Here is a 20,862-nt window from a genome sequence, read left to right as displayed (position 1 = left end):
ACAATAAACCAATCTAGATCATTGGAGTGTTAAATTTTTCTAGTTTCGAATAGTGACTAATGACTTCAGAGGAAGAAATATGTTTTATGCTCTTCAATGGCATATGCTTCACTGTAGTTTTCCAATACTTCAGAGTTTTGTAAAATATATATTGTAGGATTTTTTGCTTTTTAGGTTAACTATGTATTAAATTTTTGCCAAATACTTAGGTAGTTTTCAGAAGTTTACTTTATTATTTTTTAATGTAGAAGACCTAATGAACTCCAAGAACTTAGAGAGATTTATCAGTAATGACTATAAGGATATAAAGCCATAATATTTATTTAAGTTTCAGCATATCATTCAAATCCAAAGCAAAAGCAATCAAATTCAAAATTTGATCAATATGAATATTTGCACTTTTTGTATTTCAGAATGTATGTAATATGAATCCTTGAACTGCAATCTAACAAATAAATCATATAACAAAGCCCTGAAAGAGTAAGCACTGTCTCAAGACAAATCAAAGAAGGTTTCCAAGGTTAAGACAGGAAATTTGAGAGTCATTTTACAAACCAGTATATCAGCTCATCATATAGAGTATTTTCAAATTAGCTGCTGTTGCTCTTTACTGCTATTGTATAATACCTCAAGCATACACTTGCAGAGTCTGAAGAGGCCCTGAAATCTGCTTCTGATGGGTGGTGTATTTGGTGATTCAAACAACCATGTTTTATGTACTACACTTATACAGGGGATTAGAATAACTAAATTTAGGCATTTAAAATCAGGATAAAAGATTGAACTTAATATTGTCATGTATTTTTGTTTCTTTTGTTATTATTATTATTATTTGTTGGTTTGTTTTGATCTTTGTCTTTTGATCTTTGTGGAATAAGCATGGAACAAGGCAATCGTAATGTGTCTAAAGTGAACTATTTCACAATATCAAAAATTACAGACATTAAATTAGCCACAGGAGAGTTCCCTATTGTCCTTGCATACTCAAAAGGAACATATTGGACAATAAAAGATAGAAACAAGATTTTGAGTGTACCTACAGAATTCAAAGAAAACATACCCAATAATGTGTGCCAAGATGTACATACAGGATGCATGTGTGGGATTTTATGTAAATAGAATTTACTTTGCTCTCTGATTCTTCAATTAAAACAAAGCAAAATAAAGTAAAAGTTTTCCTGTATTGTATCCATTATCTTCTGCATAAATTTGACACCTATTAAATTGATTTTTTTTTGTTGTTTGATTTTGAACATGATATTAGAGAGTGATAAATATTCTAAGCTCTCACTTCTTGCTCAGATAAATCTGTTTGAAGTTACCAAAATTCTAAGACTTTGATCTTTCTTTCAAATTGGCATTTAAGATCCTGAGACCACAAAGAATATCACAATTTTACAGAGAACTCCACACCAGGGCACAACTTTATCTATGAAATCATTAAAGCATTTAGAATATTATTCATTGAATGTTTTCTTGTTAAGTAACTTTGGCTCTAAACTGATAGAAAATTTTCATTAAAAAACAAAACAAAACAAAACAAAACAAAAACCAAACACCCGATTTCCATAAATTCCCATTTAAAAATAATAATAATAATAAAAAAAATCTCCATCCCCCCCCCCTTTTTTTTTTTTTTTTTTTTTTTTAAGTAAAGGTAGCTTCAGTTAAAGTAGAGTTTTGAAAGAAAATGAGTGTATACATTTTGGCAAATTTTAGAATTTCAGTATTCTAAAATTTCTGGGTGTTGTGTTTTCTTGTCACTATCTCTGTCCATGAACTAGATTCCCGTTTTAACCTTTACCTTAGGTGCTGAGCTTTTTAACTAGATTTCCTGTAATACACATCACAGCTCAGGTAAGGATATCCGAAAAATAAAGCTGTTTTTTCTGGTGCCTCAGGTTATCAAAGAGACTGTGATATCAGGAATCTCATTTGCACTGCCTAATCAAGGCTATTCCATTTCAAACAAGAACTAAAAACAAAACAGTAAGGAAAAAACAACAAACAAACAAACAAAAAAAGATTTTGATTAAGCTGTATTTACAAACTTCTACAGAAATATCAGTATCTATGTGAGAATTAATAATATCAGTATTCTATGTCATGAAATTTCCCATTTGTTTCCAAAAGAAAAAATAAATACATGGTACATGCAGGATTCTGACCGAAAAGTTGAGTTTTGTATGCAGGATTCTGACCCAAAAGTTGAGTTTTGTAAATGCAGATGAAAACAAACTTTTCTAACTAGCTTTTTTGCAAAGAAGCCTATTGTCTTTAAATTTAATTTTCTATCATGAGCTCCTTTGTGCAGAAACTGAAGTGTATTCTCTAGACATTAAGCAATAGGGAGAATTCCTGTTTATGAAATAAGAGAAAATTCAGACTTGTATATAATAAGAGAGAATTCCATCAGACCATGGTGGAAGAGATTAGATTACAAGTTTTCTTACTACATGAGTTTTTTTTTTAAGGTTTGAAGAAGCAACTGGTAGCTAAATTTTTCTGACCAAAAGGCGTTTTACTCCAGTAATGTCTTAAATTACTGTCTATCTATCTATAGTATGAGAAGGTGAAATGGAAGAGGATGAAGCATCAAAGGACTTGAATTTAAACTCTAATTCTTGTATGTAATTGTCTCAAGAGATGGTTCAAATACACAACTACCTTTTATTCATACAGTTTTATGTAATTTGCATGAGTTGTTGCCTTGATCAATGGGCTACTGGTAGACTGCAATTTACTCAAATATTTTTCTCCATTCCCTAGGTCCTATTTCCAAGAGGAATATAACATTTCAAAATTTTGTCTGGTGAATTGTTACAGAAGTGGAGTCTAATAGCATCTCTGTAAATGATGAGGGCTTATTCCTTCTTGACAGTTTTGCTTTGGAGCTCTATGCTTCATGCTATTCATATGATGCCATCACAAAAAAGGACTAACAAGCACGCACACAGTGAAAGGATAACAAGACTGTCAGAGAATGATGGAAAAACACTGCATCGTACTAAGCGTGGATGGATGTGGAATCAATTTTTCTTGCTGGAAGAGTACACAGGTCCAGATACTCAATACGTGGGTAAGGTAAGTCCCGTGTTTAAGGGATTCTTTACAGGTGGTGCATGTGACAACCTTGGTATTTCTCTTCCCCCTCTTTGCTTTTTATGGTGCAGTGTTCTGAATTCTAGCTCTCCAAAGTTCTATTTTTCCTGATACAACACAGCTCAAGGGCTTCCATATTTCTAGTCCTTTGTGGTGTCCACTATCAACAGATCTGCCTTGTGTTCTGGCGTAATTGTACAATCTTGATATTAACTTAGAGTAACCACCCAGAATGACTTGCAAACTAAGGAAATGTTCATCTTAAAACAGTACTAAATAATAAATGTTAATTCCAACTTCTGTCATTCATTCATAGTGCTCTCACTTAGCAAGGGTTGTCACGCAGCTGTCATATTTTCTGGTGCCTAACTACCATGTGGATTGAGACATTTTTAATTAAAAGACTGCAAATTGTTTTTGAACATTTGTTAGCACCTCTAACCATGTGAGGTACGATCATCTGGAAAGCAAGCTTTATTATGAGAGAAATGTCAGAGAAGCCAACTATAATTATAACTATGAACTTGATTCTGACCCCACTTATACTAACACTATACTCACATCATTCAGTTGTAGTAAGTAGAAATAAGATAATTCCAAATAATCCTATTGCTAGATATATTTATCAGTGAAAAACATAGTAAGATGTGGTATAAGTGAATGGATCTTAAATAAAGGGTAATCTGATTGTGTAATTTATAAAATAATATATCAGTTGGAAGTACATTACAGAATAAGCTTACAAATAAGTTGCAAAATAATACAGATCTCCATAGAAGTTCTACCTCAACTCAAATAAATATTTCTTGTTAACATAGAAGTTTCTTGCAGAGGACAAGTAAATAGCAAATGTAAGAGGTTATTGCTCTGTACACACTACTATAGATGAATGGACTTCAGATTATCTATTCATTCTAAATCTCAAATAAATTAAGCTTACCTAAAGACTGTTATCTATATCTTTGTTTCACACAAGGAAAATTACCTAATGTAAGTATATATTGGTATATTGAATCAGGTGCTAATTTACTCTGCAATCATTCCAAACTAACTAAAAGCCATTGGAGCTTATTGACATAGCTGAGTTCAAGAAAGAAAGCATGTCCATAAAGCAGTATAAATATCTGAGATGATGTATTTATTACAATTTAGAGAGCATGTTGAGATTTTTTACATTTCTCCACAAAATCTTGTATGGAGGCCCTGAGGAGGGGCAGCATTAGTGATTTTCTAACAGAAATCACCACAGACATCAACCTGTGTTTCAAAGAGATGGCATTGGATTGGAGTACTGTAATCCATATGATTCACTTTAGTGCACTTCATGTCATAACAAAATGGTCATGACTGTCCTTAGTGGCTTAAAAACGCAGCTATTATATTTGAATTAGATCACATTTACCCTACTAGGTGGCATACACAGCAGCTCCTAAAGAGAGCTGCTAGAATGAGCAAATAGGTAAACTTTTTAACTTTTTGAAGATTATCTCCAGAAAAGACTTAAATCTCAGGTTAGTATTCTTCTGCTCAAAGTGATAGTAATTAGCAAAAAACAAAACAAAACAAAACAAAACAACAACAACAACAAAAAAGGCTGTCTAGAGAAAGCACTTTTGTTCCCACCCATGGGGGTTATCTGGTAGTAAGAATTCTTATCCAGACCCTGTTTAATATGGATATACACAGGCTGACAGATTACTAGGGCAGAATAATAAATGCTGCACTAGAAATAAAATAAAATGAATTAAGAAAATTTATCAGAAAATAAACATCTAAGGGATTATAGGAATAGTAGCAATAAATTAGTTTTCCCTTCACAGTTCAATTTTACAATAAATTTTACTTCATTATGTTGCTGCTTGTTTTTTGTTAGGTTATTTTGCTGATGTTTCATTTTGTTGTGTGTTCCATTATTGGCAGTGGGGCGAAATAACACATTTCTCAGTATGGCATATTATTATACAATTTATTAAACATCACGGATCCATTTTGGGGGGGAGATGAAGAGCAATTCTGTGACCTCCGGACACCTCTCAATCCCATCAGTCAGTCCTCTGGATGAGTTTAGACCAGTCCCATGGGAACAGGGCACAAAACAGTCCCTCCACCGACTTGACTATCCAAGTCATGCTGACAGTCTGGCCCCTCTGTATCCACACAGTCTGGCTTCTATGTATCCACTTCTACCTTGGACTAAGCCCTAACTTGTCATAGATCCCTGGAGGTTGGGAGGTAGCCCCTCCTGGATACCTGAAATGCTAACATCTTAACCACTTACTGCCTTTTTAAAATTAGATTGTGTGCAGCCAAAGGCCACAGCAGCCAAGCAGGCTCCAAAACAAAACAAAACAAAACAAAACAAAAACAAAAAACAAAAAAACAAAAAAACTCTCTCAATGATCTCTAGAGGTCCCTTCCAACCCCTACAATTCTGTGATTTTGTGATTTTTGTTTGTTTGTTTGTTTGTTTTGTTGTTTGGTTTTGGCTTTTTGTTTGTTTGTTTGTTTGTTTTTTGTTTTTGTTACTTTCTTGCACATACAAGAGTACTCTAAGCAGTTGAAGCTGACAGTTGTAATCATGGTCTCATTTATCTGATTGGTGCTTAGAGACAGGCTTCACCCTATGACAAGAAGTAACTCAATATGAGGTTAGGTCTACTAAGAAAGTAGATGACAAAACCAGGTCCTTGCAAAGCTGGTGGATAGCTCAGAGACTGCTAAAGCAGGAAGCAGGGTCTTAATGGATTCTGAATAGCTAAAGGAGAGCTTATGTTCCCAGTTACTGCTAGGTAGCTTTTGGACAGAATCAGTGGCAATGGTGATAGGTGACATAAAATGGATACCAGCAAGTGTGTCCATTGCACATAACAGAAATAGAAAACACTGCTTTGTTAGCAAAGGATATTAGCATTCAGCAGGTACCAAAAGATTTGATGGCTAGAACAACTGTAGCAAGGAAATTACTCAAAGAACAGAGGTGAATCATTGATCACCTTTAGACACAAGCATAGATGTAAAAGAATTACCCTATGAATATTATAGAAAGTGGAGCAAGGAGAACCTACCATATATCTGTCATGCATCTTTTTTTTCCCTCTTCCTTCTTCAAATGATCCATCTCATACTGTTGAATGCTTCTCTATGTGAAAGATAAGTGATTAGGACTTAAAATTTCATACATCCTGTTATTCATACCTGAAACAATGCAAGAATTGCTTATGATGTCTTTTAATTCTTTTCTGTTTAAAATTAATTTAAGGAAGCATCTAGAAAAAACAGTGGTTACTACATGTACAAGAAACACAGAGGAAAATAAATTTTGCCCTGGAGAATTTGCAACTGGAGTGTTCGGTCAGATAGAATAGTAGCATAAGCAGTATTACAGTCTTGATTAAAAATAATAATAATAATAATTAATTAATTAAAACAAAAACTTTCATGCTATTTCAAGATACCTGCCACTTAGTGTTAATGTTGTATATCTTAGTGAAAGCATAAACATTAGAAATTTTCACAGGATACAGTGAGGGTAACAGTACAACTCATTCTACCTAAACAAATCTATCAAGGAAAAAACTTAAGAAAATGGACATGCAATTTAAGAACATTAAAGTGTTGATTGTATCATGTCCATTAATTAAAGAAAAAGACAATAAAATGAAATGGAGTCTCAAAACAGATAGCCTTTCAGGAATAATTAGATTTACTTTCCAAAGCGAATACTGAATTTATTTGCCCCTATTTCTAAATAAATTAACTGATACACAATAAATGTTCTTCAGATGTGCAAAATGTCAGATAACCGACATCTTTAACTGTAGTCATTATGAAATATCCCCAGGTGGGAAGAAACAGACCTAATCAAAATCATTAACAGTTTTGGAAAATACAGTTCTTTATGGTTTGCAAAAATATGTATAAAAGATTTCAAGAGATGAGTTTTTTCTTCCTTTTATTAAACCGTTTAATTATGTTTTCATATGAAAGCTAGTCTTTTTCTGCATAGAACAGGCAGTTAGCTATTCAAAAGTGGTTGAAGGATAGGTAATCTGTGAAGTTTCATGCAAGCTATGTGAGAGCAATGTTGAACTACAGAATACAAAACATTTAAAATGTATATCTATCCCAAAAACTAAAAGAAGGAGAACAATAACAACATTTTTTACACCACCCGTAAGAAAAAGAACTTTTATTTTTCATTTAAAGGGGGAAATGCAAATCAAAAAGAACTAACATTGCTCAAAATTAACTAATGGGAATAACCTCCCATTTAATAACTTTTATAAAAGTAAACAAACTGAGCTTTGCATGTCATAAAAACCACTTTAATTGGACGCAAACTCATGAAAAATCTCTGCTCTACCACCAGTTAACAAATGGGTTTGATTCATGACATTTCCCTACATGTCTTATTAAAAATTATAAAGAAAAATATGAAGAGAGCTCACTTTTGGTAAGCTGGTTGCAGTATCTATTTGAATGCAACCATTAATTAATTGCAGTCTGCCCTTACTTTGCAAGTATTCAGGCACTTACTGTTGTAAGTTACTTGCTTACTATTGTAGTCTGAGTTACAGGAAAAGAGAAAAAAATGAAAAGAACTTCATATAACCTCACAGGAAGTCTTGCTATGCTACCACATTCATCAGACTTAAGAATTAAATCTCACTCAATTGCCTCATTATATATGTATCTGTTTGTTTCTTTTCCTTATTTAATGTCATAGAAAAGAAAGAAAAATGAGTCAATGAAGCCCTTACTCTCACTATTATCTCCATCGTTGTTCATGTCCTCTCAGTGAAGTTGTGACAGCCTTGGCTATACTTCGTTTCTGCTCTGGGATTTCTGTGAAAAAAAAAGCTTGTGATCTGAAGGCATGACCCACTTAGCTCCATCTTGATTTATTGTATAAATATTTTTTATCTATATGTTGAATTCTATCTTGATGTTGCCTTTAGAATATAAAAATTTGTATTTTCAATTGTCTCTAATCAACATATGCATTTAATCCATAAAGATTTATTCAAAGCATTTGTTATTTTCCTTCAACAGAATCAGTTTGATAAATCACCTATTCTTAGATGAGAAAACATACAGAAGCACTGTAAGTGTTCCAAATGTGTCCTCCAGTTCATTATAGATTCATCCTAACACTGTCTTTTCAAAAATCGTTGCATTCAGTATAGCACCTAAGTGGTGTTAAAAACAGTGTGTTACTTTACCATCCTTTAACTTAACATTATGATATGTTTCAAAGAAAACAATTATATGTTGCTGACTTATAACCATTCAGAAGCATAATTGACATGAGGAAAGAATTCACTGTGAACATTCTTACAATGCTGCATCTAGCACATGCTACAAAACAGTAAGAGTCCCATACTCCTTGGCCAAATTATTTTTAGATATTCTATGTGGAGAGTGCAATATTGAATATAAAAATGGAATTTTTTTCATAATCATCACAATGCTGGGCATCTTCTGTCTCTCTAAAGGATTATGTGAACTGAAGTCCACTCAACCTCACTGTTCACTTAAAAAACTCTTTTAATAGTTGTTTAATTTGTTTAATTTCTCTTTGTTATTCTCTTTGTTGGCCTGTGCCACATGTTCGTATCCTCATGTGGGTCTTACTCAATTAGAAAAACATTCACACTCTTTTAACGAAGTCAAGGAGAAACATTTATAACACTAACATCCATTCAGTTGTTGATATATGTTTATTTAAGACAAATGCCACTCTATGGCCTGGTCATCTTTGTGTTGACATAAAGTCACATTCCTTGCAACAGAGATCAGACAAAAACTTTAAGTCAAAGCAATCATTTAAAACAAAGATTTGAAGAACCTTTTGTAAAAAGCTTTTGTTTGGATTGAGAGTGATAAACTAACACAAATGAAAGCTGGATTAAAAAAAAAAAAAAAAAAAGAAGAAGAAAGAAAAAAAGAAAGAAATGAAAAGAAAAAGAAAGGGAGACTGTGTAAAGCCATGTGGACATGTCAGATGGAATTCTCTGCTGTCTCTGATAGTAACTTTCACTTGCACTTTGAAATAACATTTTCATTTTAATAAAAAATAGATTTTCTGAGCTTAAAAGCCTCTTGGTCCTTATGTTAAAAGAGTTATGCAGGTGTGCTTCAGAGCTCCAGCTGGCTTAGGGACCTGCCACAATAGACCTAGCTTCTTATTACAACTTCACAGGTTGGCATTTCCCAGACTTTTGGTGAGAAGAGAAATTTAGACTATCAGTAATCTGCAGACCTATAATTGCCTGTTATCAGGCAATCATTTACTCTGCAAAAAAAAAAAAAAAAAAAAAAAAAAGGTGGGAGGGTGAAGAAAATGTATTTATCATAAAATGTATTTATCATGATACTTTCCATGATGCTGCATATTTATTCCATGGATTACTTTATGGGCTGCATATTTATTCCATGGATTACTTTATGGGAGCAATTCTGAAATGTGGAAATGTTTTGTCTGTGTTGTGTTTTACTGATATCTGCCAGTCTAGTAATAAAAAAGAGAGAAAAACTCATCAGAGCAAATCAATATGTGGCTATATAGAAAGGCTAATTTGAGTGTGTCACATTATTGTGAAACACCTTGCCTGTTCAAGAAAGGCCTATGTATAGTCAACTTGGAGGTAAACAGAGAAGCTGTCAATGAATGACTCAGAGCAGCCAGGATTTTCTTCCTATATGTATCGAATACATCAATTCCTGTCCACTGAAGGAATCATCACACATTCTGTTCTTGTAGAAGGAGAAAAATGTTTTAGTCAAGCCAACATAATCACTCAATGTACAATTATGCTGAATATCAATAAGAAGAGAAATCTGTGTTCTCTTGTGAGCTGTAGAGATTCTTAACTCTGGTCAAATCCTCCCTGTATGTATCACCAGAGCAACACAAACAAACTTCTACTCTCTCTGTTTTTGGTCAGGTAACTCACCTGAAGTCTCTCTTTTCCATTTCTACACAGCACAGGGTAATAAAAGAAGAAATCATTTTGGCCTCCATGAACATGCCAGAAGTTATGAATTCCTCCCTAGCTTGCTTCACATCTCAGGGACAAGTATGCCAATTACAAATAGAAGCCATTAAATCATTTTTATTTTTTTTTCAAATTGGGAGTGTGAGAAAATTAATATCAGACTGACAGTATAAAATTTATGTTAGCTTGCACTAAAGAGAAACTGTAATTATATATTCTCCACTGCCAAAGAAGAAATGTTAGGATAAATTACACCAGTTCCCCTATTTTCAAGTTGTAGGACTTAAAAAATCTCAAAGAACTTTTTGAAAGGAATGATTCAGCTAAACGAACAAAATTTTAGCCAAATCCTGCCATAAAATTATTTTTGGATACTAAAGAGGTTTAATTAAAATTTTATTTAATTTTTACCTTATGTACTATTATCTTTATGTTTTCCACTTTAGAATTGTAATTGTCTATTATGCTTATCGTAAACATGCTTTTCCTCAGAACATCTATATATCTGAGTAGTCTTATATAGTTTTACAAAAGAGCTCTGGAATTCCATTTAAAAGGCCATAAATTAAATGGTTATTTGATCAAAAGCAGGACTGGGGAGAACTGACTTGAATAACATGTAAGGGCACACAATGAAAATGAATCATAGAATCACAGAATCATAGAATTTGCCAATGAGGTTTTAATGCTAATTTTAGTCCAGCTTGACTTCAGCGGCACTGCCAAATGGGGAGAACCGTCATTATCACCACTGTAGAGTTGTCCCTGCAGAGCACTGTACCTGTTCTGTAGGGACAACTGGGGAGGCAGGGGAATATCTGGGCTGTTGTGCCTGCATCACCAAGCAGGGACCTTTTGCCATTACTCCACACCCCTCAGTTCTTCACTGTTGTTGCTAGGGGGAGGAGAGGACAGGGGGCTCACTGCAGCAGGAACCCTGCCTGCCTGCTGGTTCCCCTCTTTCACCTGTTTGCAAGGCAGCAGGGGGTGACATGCTCCATGTGGAGCCTCAGCTGGATGCCAAGATCTCAGGACCAATAGGGACTGGCACTACTTGTCTCCCTCTCTCATTCCCTTATGCTCCTCAGCCTCTCCACATCCTCCTTCAGGTAAACCACAAGGCTGAGTAGGTCACTTTGGCTGTATCTTACACAAGTGCTGTCTCTCTCACCTAGCACTGCAAAGGCCCGTCTCTGACAGACACTCAGTACAGCCAGAGACCTGTGCACTAGCATGTTGTTTTGGGACCTCAGTCTGAGTCTTGCCATTTTTCTTGGCCACAGCCCTCCTATCATGTGTGCATGGCACTTCAGTCCGGGTCTCCACACTGTTCCTGGTAGTATTCCACCAAAGTGCAGCCATGGCAAACCAGCAGACTCACTAGCACTGTTAGAGTAGCCTTAAAGGGATGTGATGGATCAACTCTGTCCTGCAGCAGTAGTGCTGTCACCGCCTTTGCCCCAATACCAGGCCATTAATTGGTGTCCCCACACTTATCACTTGCTTCACAGTGATAATAGCCTTCCTCACTGTGTAGTCCCTTGAATAGGAGGCTTACAGGTTCTCCCTGTTTGAACAGCACACCTGATTCACACACCCTGACTCCTCCTCTCTGCCCCAGCTCCCTGAGTCTACTTTTAGGCAGGGAGGCATGGATGCAGAGCCGTCACACTGTCAAGACCCACCTCCCCTGCCATGGGCAGGGCCACCAACCTCCAGAGCTGGTGCTAGACCAGGTTGCTCAGGACCCCATCCAACCTTGTCTTGAATGCCTCCAGGAATGGAGCATCCACAGTCCCTCTGGGCTGCCTGTTCCAGAACCTCACCTCTCTCTGTAGAGAACTAATTATGGAATCCCAGAATGACCTGGGCTGAAAAGGACCTCAAAGATCATCTAGTTTCAATCCTTTGTCATGGGCAGGGTTGCCAACCAGTAGACCAGGGTGCCCAGAGCCACATCCAAACTGGCCTTGAATGTCTCCAGGGATGGGGCATCCACAATCTCTCTGGGCAACCTGTTCCACTGCATTGCCACTCTGAGTAAATTTTCCTCCTAGCATCCAAAAATGAAGATGACAACAAAACCAAATATTCAAAATATTTGAATTTATGATGTAAATGGTTGTTTTAACTTTTCCTAATACATAAAAATGACAAGCACAGAAAAGTTAAGTGGTATATGTAGTAGTATATTTCCACACAAGCAGTCATAAAATAATTTTATCTAATGTAAAATTTCTAATTGCTGACATTATCCATTTATGTTTTATCTGTTGCTAGGTACTTGTTATTAAGAGCAGGAATATGTATACTTTCAGAACACTGAGAATGACTTTTTCTTTTTTTTTTTTTTTTAAATAAGAAAATTGTTTTTTTTTTTCCCAACATTTATGTAGCTTAAGTAGCATTAACACTGTATCAAACTGTTAAAAATGTCGCATGTACTGACAGGAGCTTTAAAAATTGCACTTTCCTTATAGTTCTTACAGGGACTATAGACGTAAGCATATTTTTCTTTTTAATAAACATTTGTGATGAATAATCACTCAAGTACCAATTGGTAACAGAGCATCAAACCTTCAAATGCAACCAGTTGGGTAGCTGACTAATAGAACTGAACTAACAAATGTAAAGTAAAATACAGAAAGTATTTGTTTACCTTCTGGCTCTACACTGCAGTGTCTGAATATGAAATGCTGAGACTAAAGGTCCTTTAAATAATTAGTTTTTGAAAATGACAACCACAAAAACTTAGAGGGAATTACAGATAGGGGTCTCCCAGAAGTGATCCAGTGAAAATATACCAATATGATGAAGGGAAATCTCCTGTATGAGGAAGACTGAGTAATCTGAGCCTGTTCAGCCTGAGGAAAAAGAAGACTGAGACAAAAATTTTTTGTGTGCCCCCAGTGGCGCAGTGGTTTAAGCTGCTGCTTGCGGCACTGGAGGGCCCGGGTTCGAATCCCCCCTGTGGCGCAGGGGTAGAAGTGCCGCCTCGCTACACAGGGGGCTCGAAATCCGGGAGTTGGACTCGATGATCTCTAAGGTCCATTCCAACTCGCACGATACTATGATACTACTATGATACTATGAAATATTTATAAATATCTATATATTTATATCTATATAATATATCTATATCTATATAATATATCTATATCTAAATATTTATAAAAGGGAGGTGGGAGGCAAATGGATAAGGTCTCTTCCAACCCCTGTGATTCTGTGATACTGTATGTTCTGTTTAACACAAGTGGCTATAATATATAACCACTTATTTAACCATGTATATTTATTTACAATTTTAAACACACAATATTTAGGTATTATATATATATATATATATATATATATATATATATATATATATAAAGGAATTTGGCATGCAAGCCTATTTCTGTATTTATAGTCACTGAAGTAATTTGGAGCAGGGATGTAAAGTAGAAAAATAGATATACTTTTTTTTTCACTGTTGCTCTAAGTTTCACAGAATATGAAAATATTTTTGTGCAAGCTAGTAATTTTGAAGTGGAAGAGGTAACAGCCTGATTCCCAATTCATATGAAGCATTTAGAATTGCATACAAAGTATAAATCTATCCCAAAAGAAATTCTTAAGCACTTCAAAAATGCAAGTAATGGTGACAAATAGGAATTACCTGTTCTGATTAGAACTACTGTGCCTAACTTACCTTGTACTTCAAATGGCTAAATCTGGTTTATTTTCAGTGTGAAAAGGATATATCAAACAAACATACAGACTAAAATAATTCTAAGCTTTTTGAAAAACTATGATTTATTTATTTATTTAAATAAGAATATTTATTTGGGTGTTTTAGACAAGCATAGTAGAGAAAAAAGATTTTATGATTATTGTTATTAGAATTATTAGTACTAATAAGTAAGTACCTTTCAACAGAACATCTTGAAGTACTTTATGAGTACCTATGGTGAAACCAGAAATGATATAACACCTATTTTTGTGAGGAGCAGGTGGCAGCAGAGTTGGAACAGTCAACTGAAATCACAGAAGCAAATGTCAACAGTTAGAGAATTGAATAACCACAGCAAAGGCAAAAATTTAGCACATTCACGTGACTTATTGTTTGAAGAGAAAATCAAGGCAGAAATAACAGCGCATGTCAAGGTTGAAAAATATTTGAAAAAGGAGCATTTTTAATCCCTCATATTACCACATTATCAAGTTCTATCTTAAAATCTGTCTCCAAATGCTCAACATATAATGGTCAGTATTTTATTTCAGAAAAAAGTCATAGTATAATTAGCAAGAACACCAATTTGATGCTCTATGTACTTGCTCTATGTCCAAATTACTGAGTAAGTACTAAGACAAAAATATAATTCTGCAAAAGATATGATAGCATTGAAGACTCTATTTCCCCCCAAAATCTTTTTTTTTTTTTTCCCCCAGGGCTTTAGACATGGTTTCAGCCTAATGCTTTAGTTTCTTTGTGCGCTGTTCATCTTTTGTGCAGTTTTCATTAAAAGCCCCAGGCAGTTTTACCCTTGTTCTCCACTAAGCAACAGTCCTCATGCTTAATCAGACAGGTAAAACTAGCCTGTGGGTTAGGTTAAACCTGAAAGCCTGTCTCAGACTCTTATTAAACTGTATTGTACTTACCAGATTTTCTTGTGCCAGGAAAATAATGAAATTATTTTGGTAAATGTTCCAGCCGCCACCCTGACTTTGCCATTGTTACAGTGATGACCTTCCAAAGGCGTTAATCTGAAATGAAATGTAAATGAACTGTAGAAGTACATAATGCAAATTTCAATAAATGTGATATCAGTTACAAACAAGAAATAGCAAAAAAAAATCTTTATTCCAAACTTTTTTTTTTTTTCTCCAGCATACTTTTCCCTTAGCAATAGGTTCAGGTAAGAAGCTACATTATCACAATATATATTCAAGACTTAGTGCTTATTGTGCCCCCTCTTGATTTCAGACCTTATGTTGATATATCCACCTTTGAGAATCTGAACCTTAGATTGTTCCAAGACACTGTGTCTGGGAGCAGTGGTGAGCATGGGGAACAGCACTCAGTCTGAAGAACACAAAAAATGGATGATACCTCTCTGGCATACTTTCACTGAGTGCCCTTTGATGAGTATGAAAATTTACAATTCCAGTACTACTTGTAGAATAAACAGTATAATATCTTTAATTTAACCCCTTCTTTCTGTGTTGTTTGGTTATCTTTGCCAAGAAATAAACATTAAAAATGGATGATTAAAATCAAAAAGGATTTTACCTACCTTCCATAACTGTTCATTTAATATTTAAATTCAGATCCAAATGTAAGGATTTTAAACAGTCACATTTGAACAGTTGTATTCTAGAATGAGTTTTGAGGCCGGAACTTCTAGAGAGATGCAACTAGTGTCCTGACCACAAAATATTTAGCTTGTCAAATGCAGAACACAAATTTTGGGGGAATATATATATATATATATATATATATATGTTTTTTCACTGTGGTTTGAAAATTTTTTGATTCTGATTCTGATTACTGATTGAGAATCAATGTTTGGAACTCAAAATCATCATTCTTTCAGGTCTGAAGTGCATTCAAATAAGAATAAATATTGTTAATGATAGTAAATATCTTCAAATATTTGGAATATTTTTGGAAAGAACAGATATTTGAACAGCTTAGGGAAAATTCACATTCTTGTGTTTGCTTCCTTTGAAGTAGCTGGCTTGCAGTTTGGTCCTGGCTTTTTGGTATTGCCTACACAGAAGGCTGTTTACAGATTTTAGAGCAAAAGAGATACTATGATCACACAGACACATCTCAATCTTATTCTATTTCTCTTGCATAATGCTGTATATACACAAACTCTCCCCCTTAAAGTCCCCCTCATGTAAATATTTGTGATTAAATTTATTAAATAATTCCTGTTATTGTCAGTTTCTTCAGATTATTGTGGATGATCCACAACTGGAAAGAGCAGAACTAGATCAGCCCAGTTCTTGTGCAATTAGGACAAAGGATAACTAGACAAGTTTAAGGACATTAGATTCATGGGACAAGATGAGAATGAGATAAGCATCTCTCAGTTGCATGATCAAATCCCTCTTCCCCTTGTTCTTCCAAATTAATCCATATCAAAAATTGAAACTGTTTCAAAGGACGGAGATTTTATTTTGGCCTATCTCTATGCATATCTTTTGGAATTTTAAGCCTCTGAAACTGCAAGAAATCACATATGCTGAAAGATTTTACCCAGAAGTTTCTGGATGGAAAAAAAAAATCTATGAAAAATATTTGTACTGTCTTGTTGTGAAGTCCTTTAAAATAATGATGGATTTACCAACTGCTCCAGGGACTGATTAAGGTGACAGAGTTTGATGTTGAGTTGTGATGTGATTATTTCTTATCTGTGGACATAACTGATGACTACAGTCATTTACAGTAAACCTGTATCTCATGTTCTGGAACAGAAAAATTATAGTCTTTGGCAAACTGTAGCAAAAGTTTGATTTTTTTAATCAGGCTGAAAACCTGCATCTCAGCAGTTGATCTGAAGAATCAAGAAAGTACAGTAGACAAGCAAATTCAGTGTGCTCTGAAATCCAATTCTTTGTACAGAAGTAAGAATACAACCACTTTTCCAGATTTGACTACAAACTACCATGTAGGGCACAAGAGATAGAGAAGGTGTACAAGGGAAGGAGACAGTTGAGAAAGCAGCTGTATTCCAGTACTACAACTACAAGGAGAACTTGTGGGTGAAGAAAATGATTTTTTTTTTTTTTTTGTATCAGCAGCACCAAAATACTGCTAAGAATTCTTCTTAGCACTTCCTAACTGAAAACTAGATTTACCTCTCCCCATTAAGCCAAAATCAGCACCTGCAGCTGGTGTCGATGGTGTTTTTCACAGTATCATTCCCTTGAGAATTTGTAACAATAGAGAGCTGAACACAAGAACCAGATGCTGGAAAGTAGAAGATAAGAAAAGTAAATGTCATTTGCCTTGTTTAATATACAGTCACTTAGGTTACCATCACTCACAAAGTCAGGTTAATTAAGAAGTTTGTGCTGATGTCACAGATTCATGTCAGGTAAATACATTGCCACTTAGAACATACAGAAAACTTTTGATTAAACATACATGAATAGAAAATTAAGGCAATGCAGATTCTGCTACTCCAATCTACACTAAAGAACCACTGCAGTTATTAAGATGTCATTACAGTTTTTAATTAGTTAAAATGTTAATGAAGGAAGAACTCATGTTGGTTCTGTATCCCAGCTGCTGTAAAACTGAAATCATATAATGAGGGTACTGGTTAATATCCTACTTGTCTCTAGCACTCAGCATATTTTATGTGAGATTTTGGGATTGAATGGAGTGCTACGAAGTCTTATTTCAAGTTTACTTCTTGCATTTTTATGTGAGTTTCATCTACTTTATTTTCAGTACTCATCCATCCACCTCCTCAACTACTATCTTCTTTCTCACCTGAATATGAATAACCTTTTTAACTCCTAGTAATATATCTAAATAAAATTCCAGTGCAAATATGCACATGGTTTTTTGAAAGGAACATATACTGGATCTTCCTCTTTCTTCCCTTCAGCCCAGAAATTTTGGCTACAGATCATTATTACTAGATATCCGATGAGCCTTAGAAACATTCTTTTCTGCCTCTTGTTAAAAAAGGCTTACTGCACTACTTTACACTTTGGACACATCTGAAAAAAAAGTCTCTATTCCTTTCCATTATTTGTGCTTCATATTTAAGAAGACACAAGAATAATTGAAAGAATCATGCTAAATCTGACCATTGAGAACACTTTGCCACTTGAACATGTATGCCATGTTCAGACTACTGAGGTATATTTTACAGAATCAGTCTGGATATGTTACAGCCCAAACTGTCAGACTATTAATATATTAATATAATGCTGCATTATGTAAGTATTATGAATTTTTATTTTTTTTATTTTTTTTATTTTTTTCCAGTCTTTTTGCCTTAAGCCATAAATGAAAGCTAAACTCAAGGAAAAACACTCTTTAGGAAAGACAAAATTGTGACTGGCATGTGGGAATAACTTTACTGAAAACCAAGGGGCTGAGTATACAGGGCTTTGGGGGGAAAAAGTTGTTTCCATCTGAGTCATAATTGCACTTGATTTACTAAATGATCAGAAATGTTTGGACAGCTGCATGTGGTTCAACAAATCCTTAAACAGATATTTGGTAATATATATATATATATATATAGTATCAATATATAACTTTTGAAACAGCTTTCAGTATCATGGGGGAAAAAAAAAGAGAGAGAGAGAGAGAGAGAGAGAGGGAGTTCTGTTATAGCTTCCAAGTTTTCACTGCTGACTTGTGATAGCCTCAAAACAAACAAACCAGCAGCATTTACACTTCACATTTTCATTGTTGTGCCTGTAGCAGATAGAAGAGAGCAAAACAGCAAGGAGCCCTAATGTCTGCTTGAGGACAGTGGAGATAAGAAGTCTGCAGTAATAGCCCTTTTTCTATACCATGATACAGAGGCATACTGTAAATCATTGAAAGTGTAAACCACAATGTAAACGTGGATCTACCCTCTTCTTGAGGCATCTTTGTCCTTCATTTCTTCTTATTCATCTCCGCAGAAAAGAACATACCACCTTTCTGAATTTTCATAAATTAATATTTGCAATCTCTTTATCCATCTCAATAAGTTGTAAGTTGCTCTTTTTTTTTTTTTTTTTTTCTTTTTCTTCTCCTACTTTTATTTCTTTCCATAACAATTCCTAAACTTGACCATTTATGAAATTCCTTTTCCTTCCATTGTAGGTATGTTTTCTACCATGTGTAGTGATAGTAATTTTTGAGGAGTTATGGACTGTAATAATCCTGAAACCAAGAAGTTATGTGTTATAACTACATTTTGTTGATAAATATTGAGTGGTACATGAGGAGATCAAAGGTGCAATGTATTAATTTAGGGCAAATAAAATTATGCTACAGATCTCAGAGATCATCTGTTGTCTTTCTACTCATTTTCTTATTGAAAATTACAGTAACATGGACCCATGTATATTTATGCCTAGATTTATTTGGAGAATATCATGATCTTGATTATCACATCAAACAAAAAATCATTTTGTAGAACTGGATAGAACGGGTAATTTGAAATGCATATTTTTCACATGCAAATAAAGAAAGAAGATTGAGAGAGCATCTAAAAATATGCTCATATTCATATGACATACATTTTTACAGAAACAGCTAATTGTCACTGCCATAACTATTACCGATGTTTTTGTCTCTGATAATCCTCAGGAGAATTTGTGTTGACAGTGTATTTAAACAGCAACACATGAGACTACAGAAAAATAAATATGTGTGAAAGAATAATAAGAAATTAAGATAATTAAGATACCCAGCAGAACATCTTCTATTTTCTGTTCATTCATCAAATGCTAAGAGCAAATAAAACATTCAAGGGAATTAGAAATTATTACATATGGAATAAGTGTTACTTTGCAACTGTACTTAAGTGTTCTTGTTAATTAGAAAGTGGGCAGTAGAATATAAAAATCTGTTACCTTTAAATTATATTTCAAAATATACTGTGCTTGAAAATTCTGTTTCAAATCTGGTATAAATATGAGACAAATTACATTCCTGAGAATTCAAGACTGATGCTCTTGATAGTTAAGTCCCTTCATATGCAGTTTGTGAGGCAGACTGCTATGATACCTGTAGGCGAGAGTCTAGTTTAATTTGTATAGCAAGTCATATAAATTTATATCAATAATTGCATTTGAATATATATATGTTTAGTAATATTAAGAAAGGATAAGGAATAAGCTTAATTGAGGCCAAAACCTCATTAACACTATCCCCAGGCCTCATGTTACCTTTTCCATTTGACACCAACATTGGGTGATTTTCCTTCTACTGCCCCATGGGTTCACTCTTTGAGCCTGCAACATCAGATATTGTTGGCATATTTTGAAGAGGTTCTACCTTAAGAAAATAAATGAAAGCTATATGCCACAAAGTGAGGAACATCTCATGAATAAATGTGTAGTGTTTCCTAGTGCACAGAAATTGTGCTGCATGCCACAAAAGAAGATCATCTGACTGAAAGTAACACACTATATTTTGTACTTGATACACACATAAATCTACTTTGATTTTCTTTTTTTCTTTGTTCTGGAAATAAGAATAGGTTTTATAATCAAATGCTTTTAATGAACTCCGTTAATTACATAAAACTCCACGTTCTGTACTAAGATGCAGTCTTTAAATTTACTCTTTCTGTATTCTCTCTAGAGCTGGCAAATTGTCATTGAGGATTTTTTTGAGTGCTATATGCATATTGTATTAAACTCTTTGAACATGCTGTATTTAATCCTTAAGAATTTTCATAGAGATTTATTACAGAGGTGCACTGAATACAGTAAGTTCAGTACAGTAAAATTGTTCTGATAGTCATATCATCCATTTTTTGCTCCAGAAGAACAAGAGAGTAATCAGCTTATGTACGGTGAATAGTATTATGTTACAGTGTAAAATCAGTGGAAAAAAGTAAAATTTAAGGAATTTAACAAAATCCTCCACTATTACCTTTCATACAGGTGTAGTAGTGGAAAGATGCAGTGGTTCAGCTACAAAACATAGAGATAAACAGAGACTAAAATAGAGAAATTAGAAAAAAATATAAAAAATAACTTTTCTGGGTTTACTGACAATCTAGAGTAAAGTCTTTACTGACACTGA

General features: G+C 34.3%; 1 protein-coding gene across 3 annotated transcripts in view; it reads left to right on the top strand.

Annotated features, from left to right (window-relative positions):
- The window catches only part of LOC140247704 (cadherin-9), a 97,102-nt gene that overhangs the window by 28,083 nt on the left and 48,157 nt on the right, over positions 1 to 20,862 (top strand). For all 3 annotated transcript variants that reach the window (XM_072327571.1, XM_072327570.1, XM_072327569.1), the window contains exon 2: positions 2,770 to 3,084. In XM_072327571.1, coding sequence (XP_072183672.1) covers positions 2,854 to 3,084 — 231 coding nt within the window. In that variant the 5' untranslated portion in view covers positions 2,770 to 2,853. The remainder of the gene's footprint in view (positions 1 to 2,769; positions 3,085 to 20,862) is intronic.

This window comes from Excalfactoria chinensis, chromosome 2, assembly GCF_039878825.1.
Source record: "Excalfactoria chinensis isolate bCotChi1 chromosome 2, bCotChi1.hap2, whole genome shotgun sequence".
NCBI classification, from domain to species: Eukaryota; Metazoa; Chordata; class Aves; order Galliformes; family Phasianidae; genus Excalfactoria; species Excalfactoria chinensis.
This window is presented reverse-complemented; position numbering and strand designations above follow the sequence as displayed.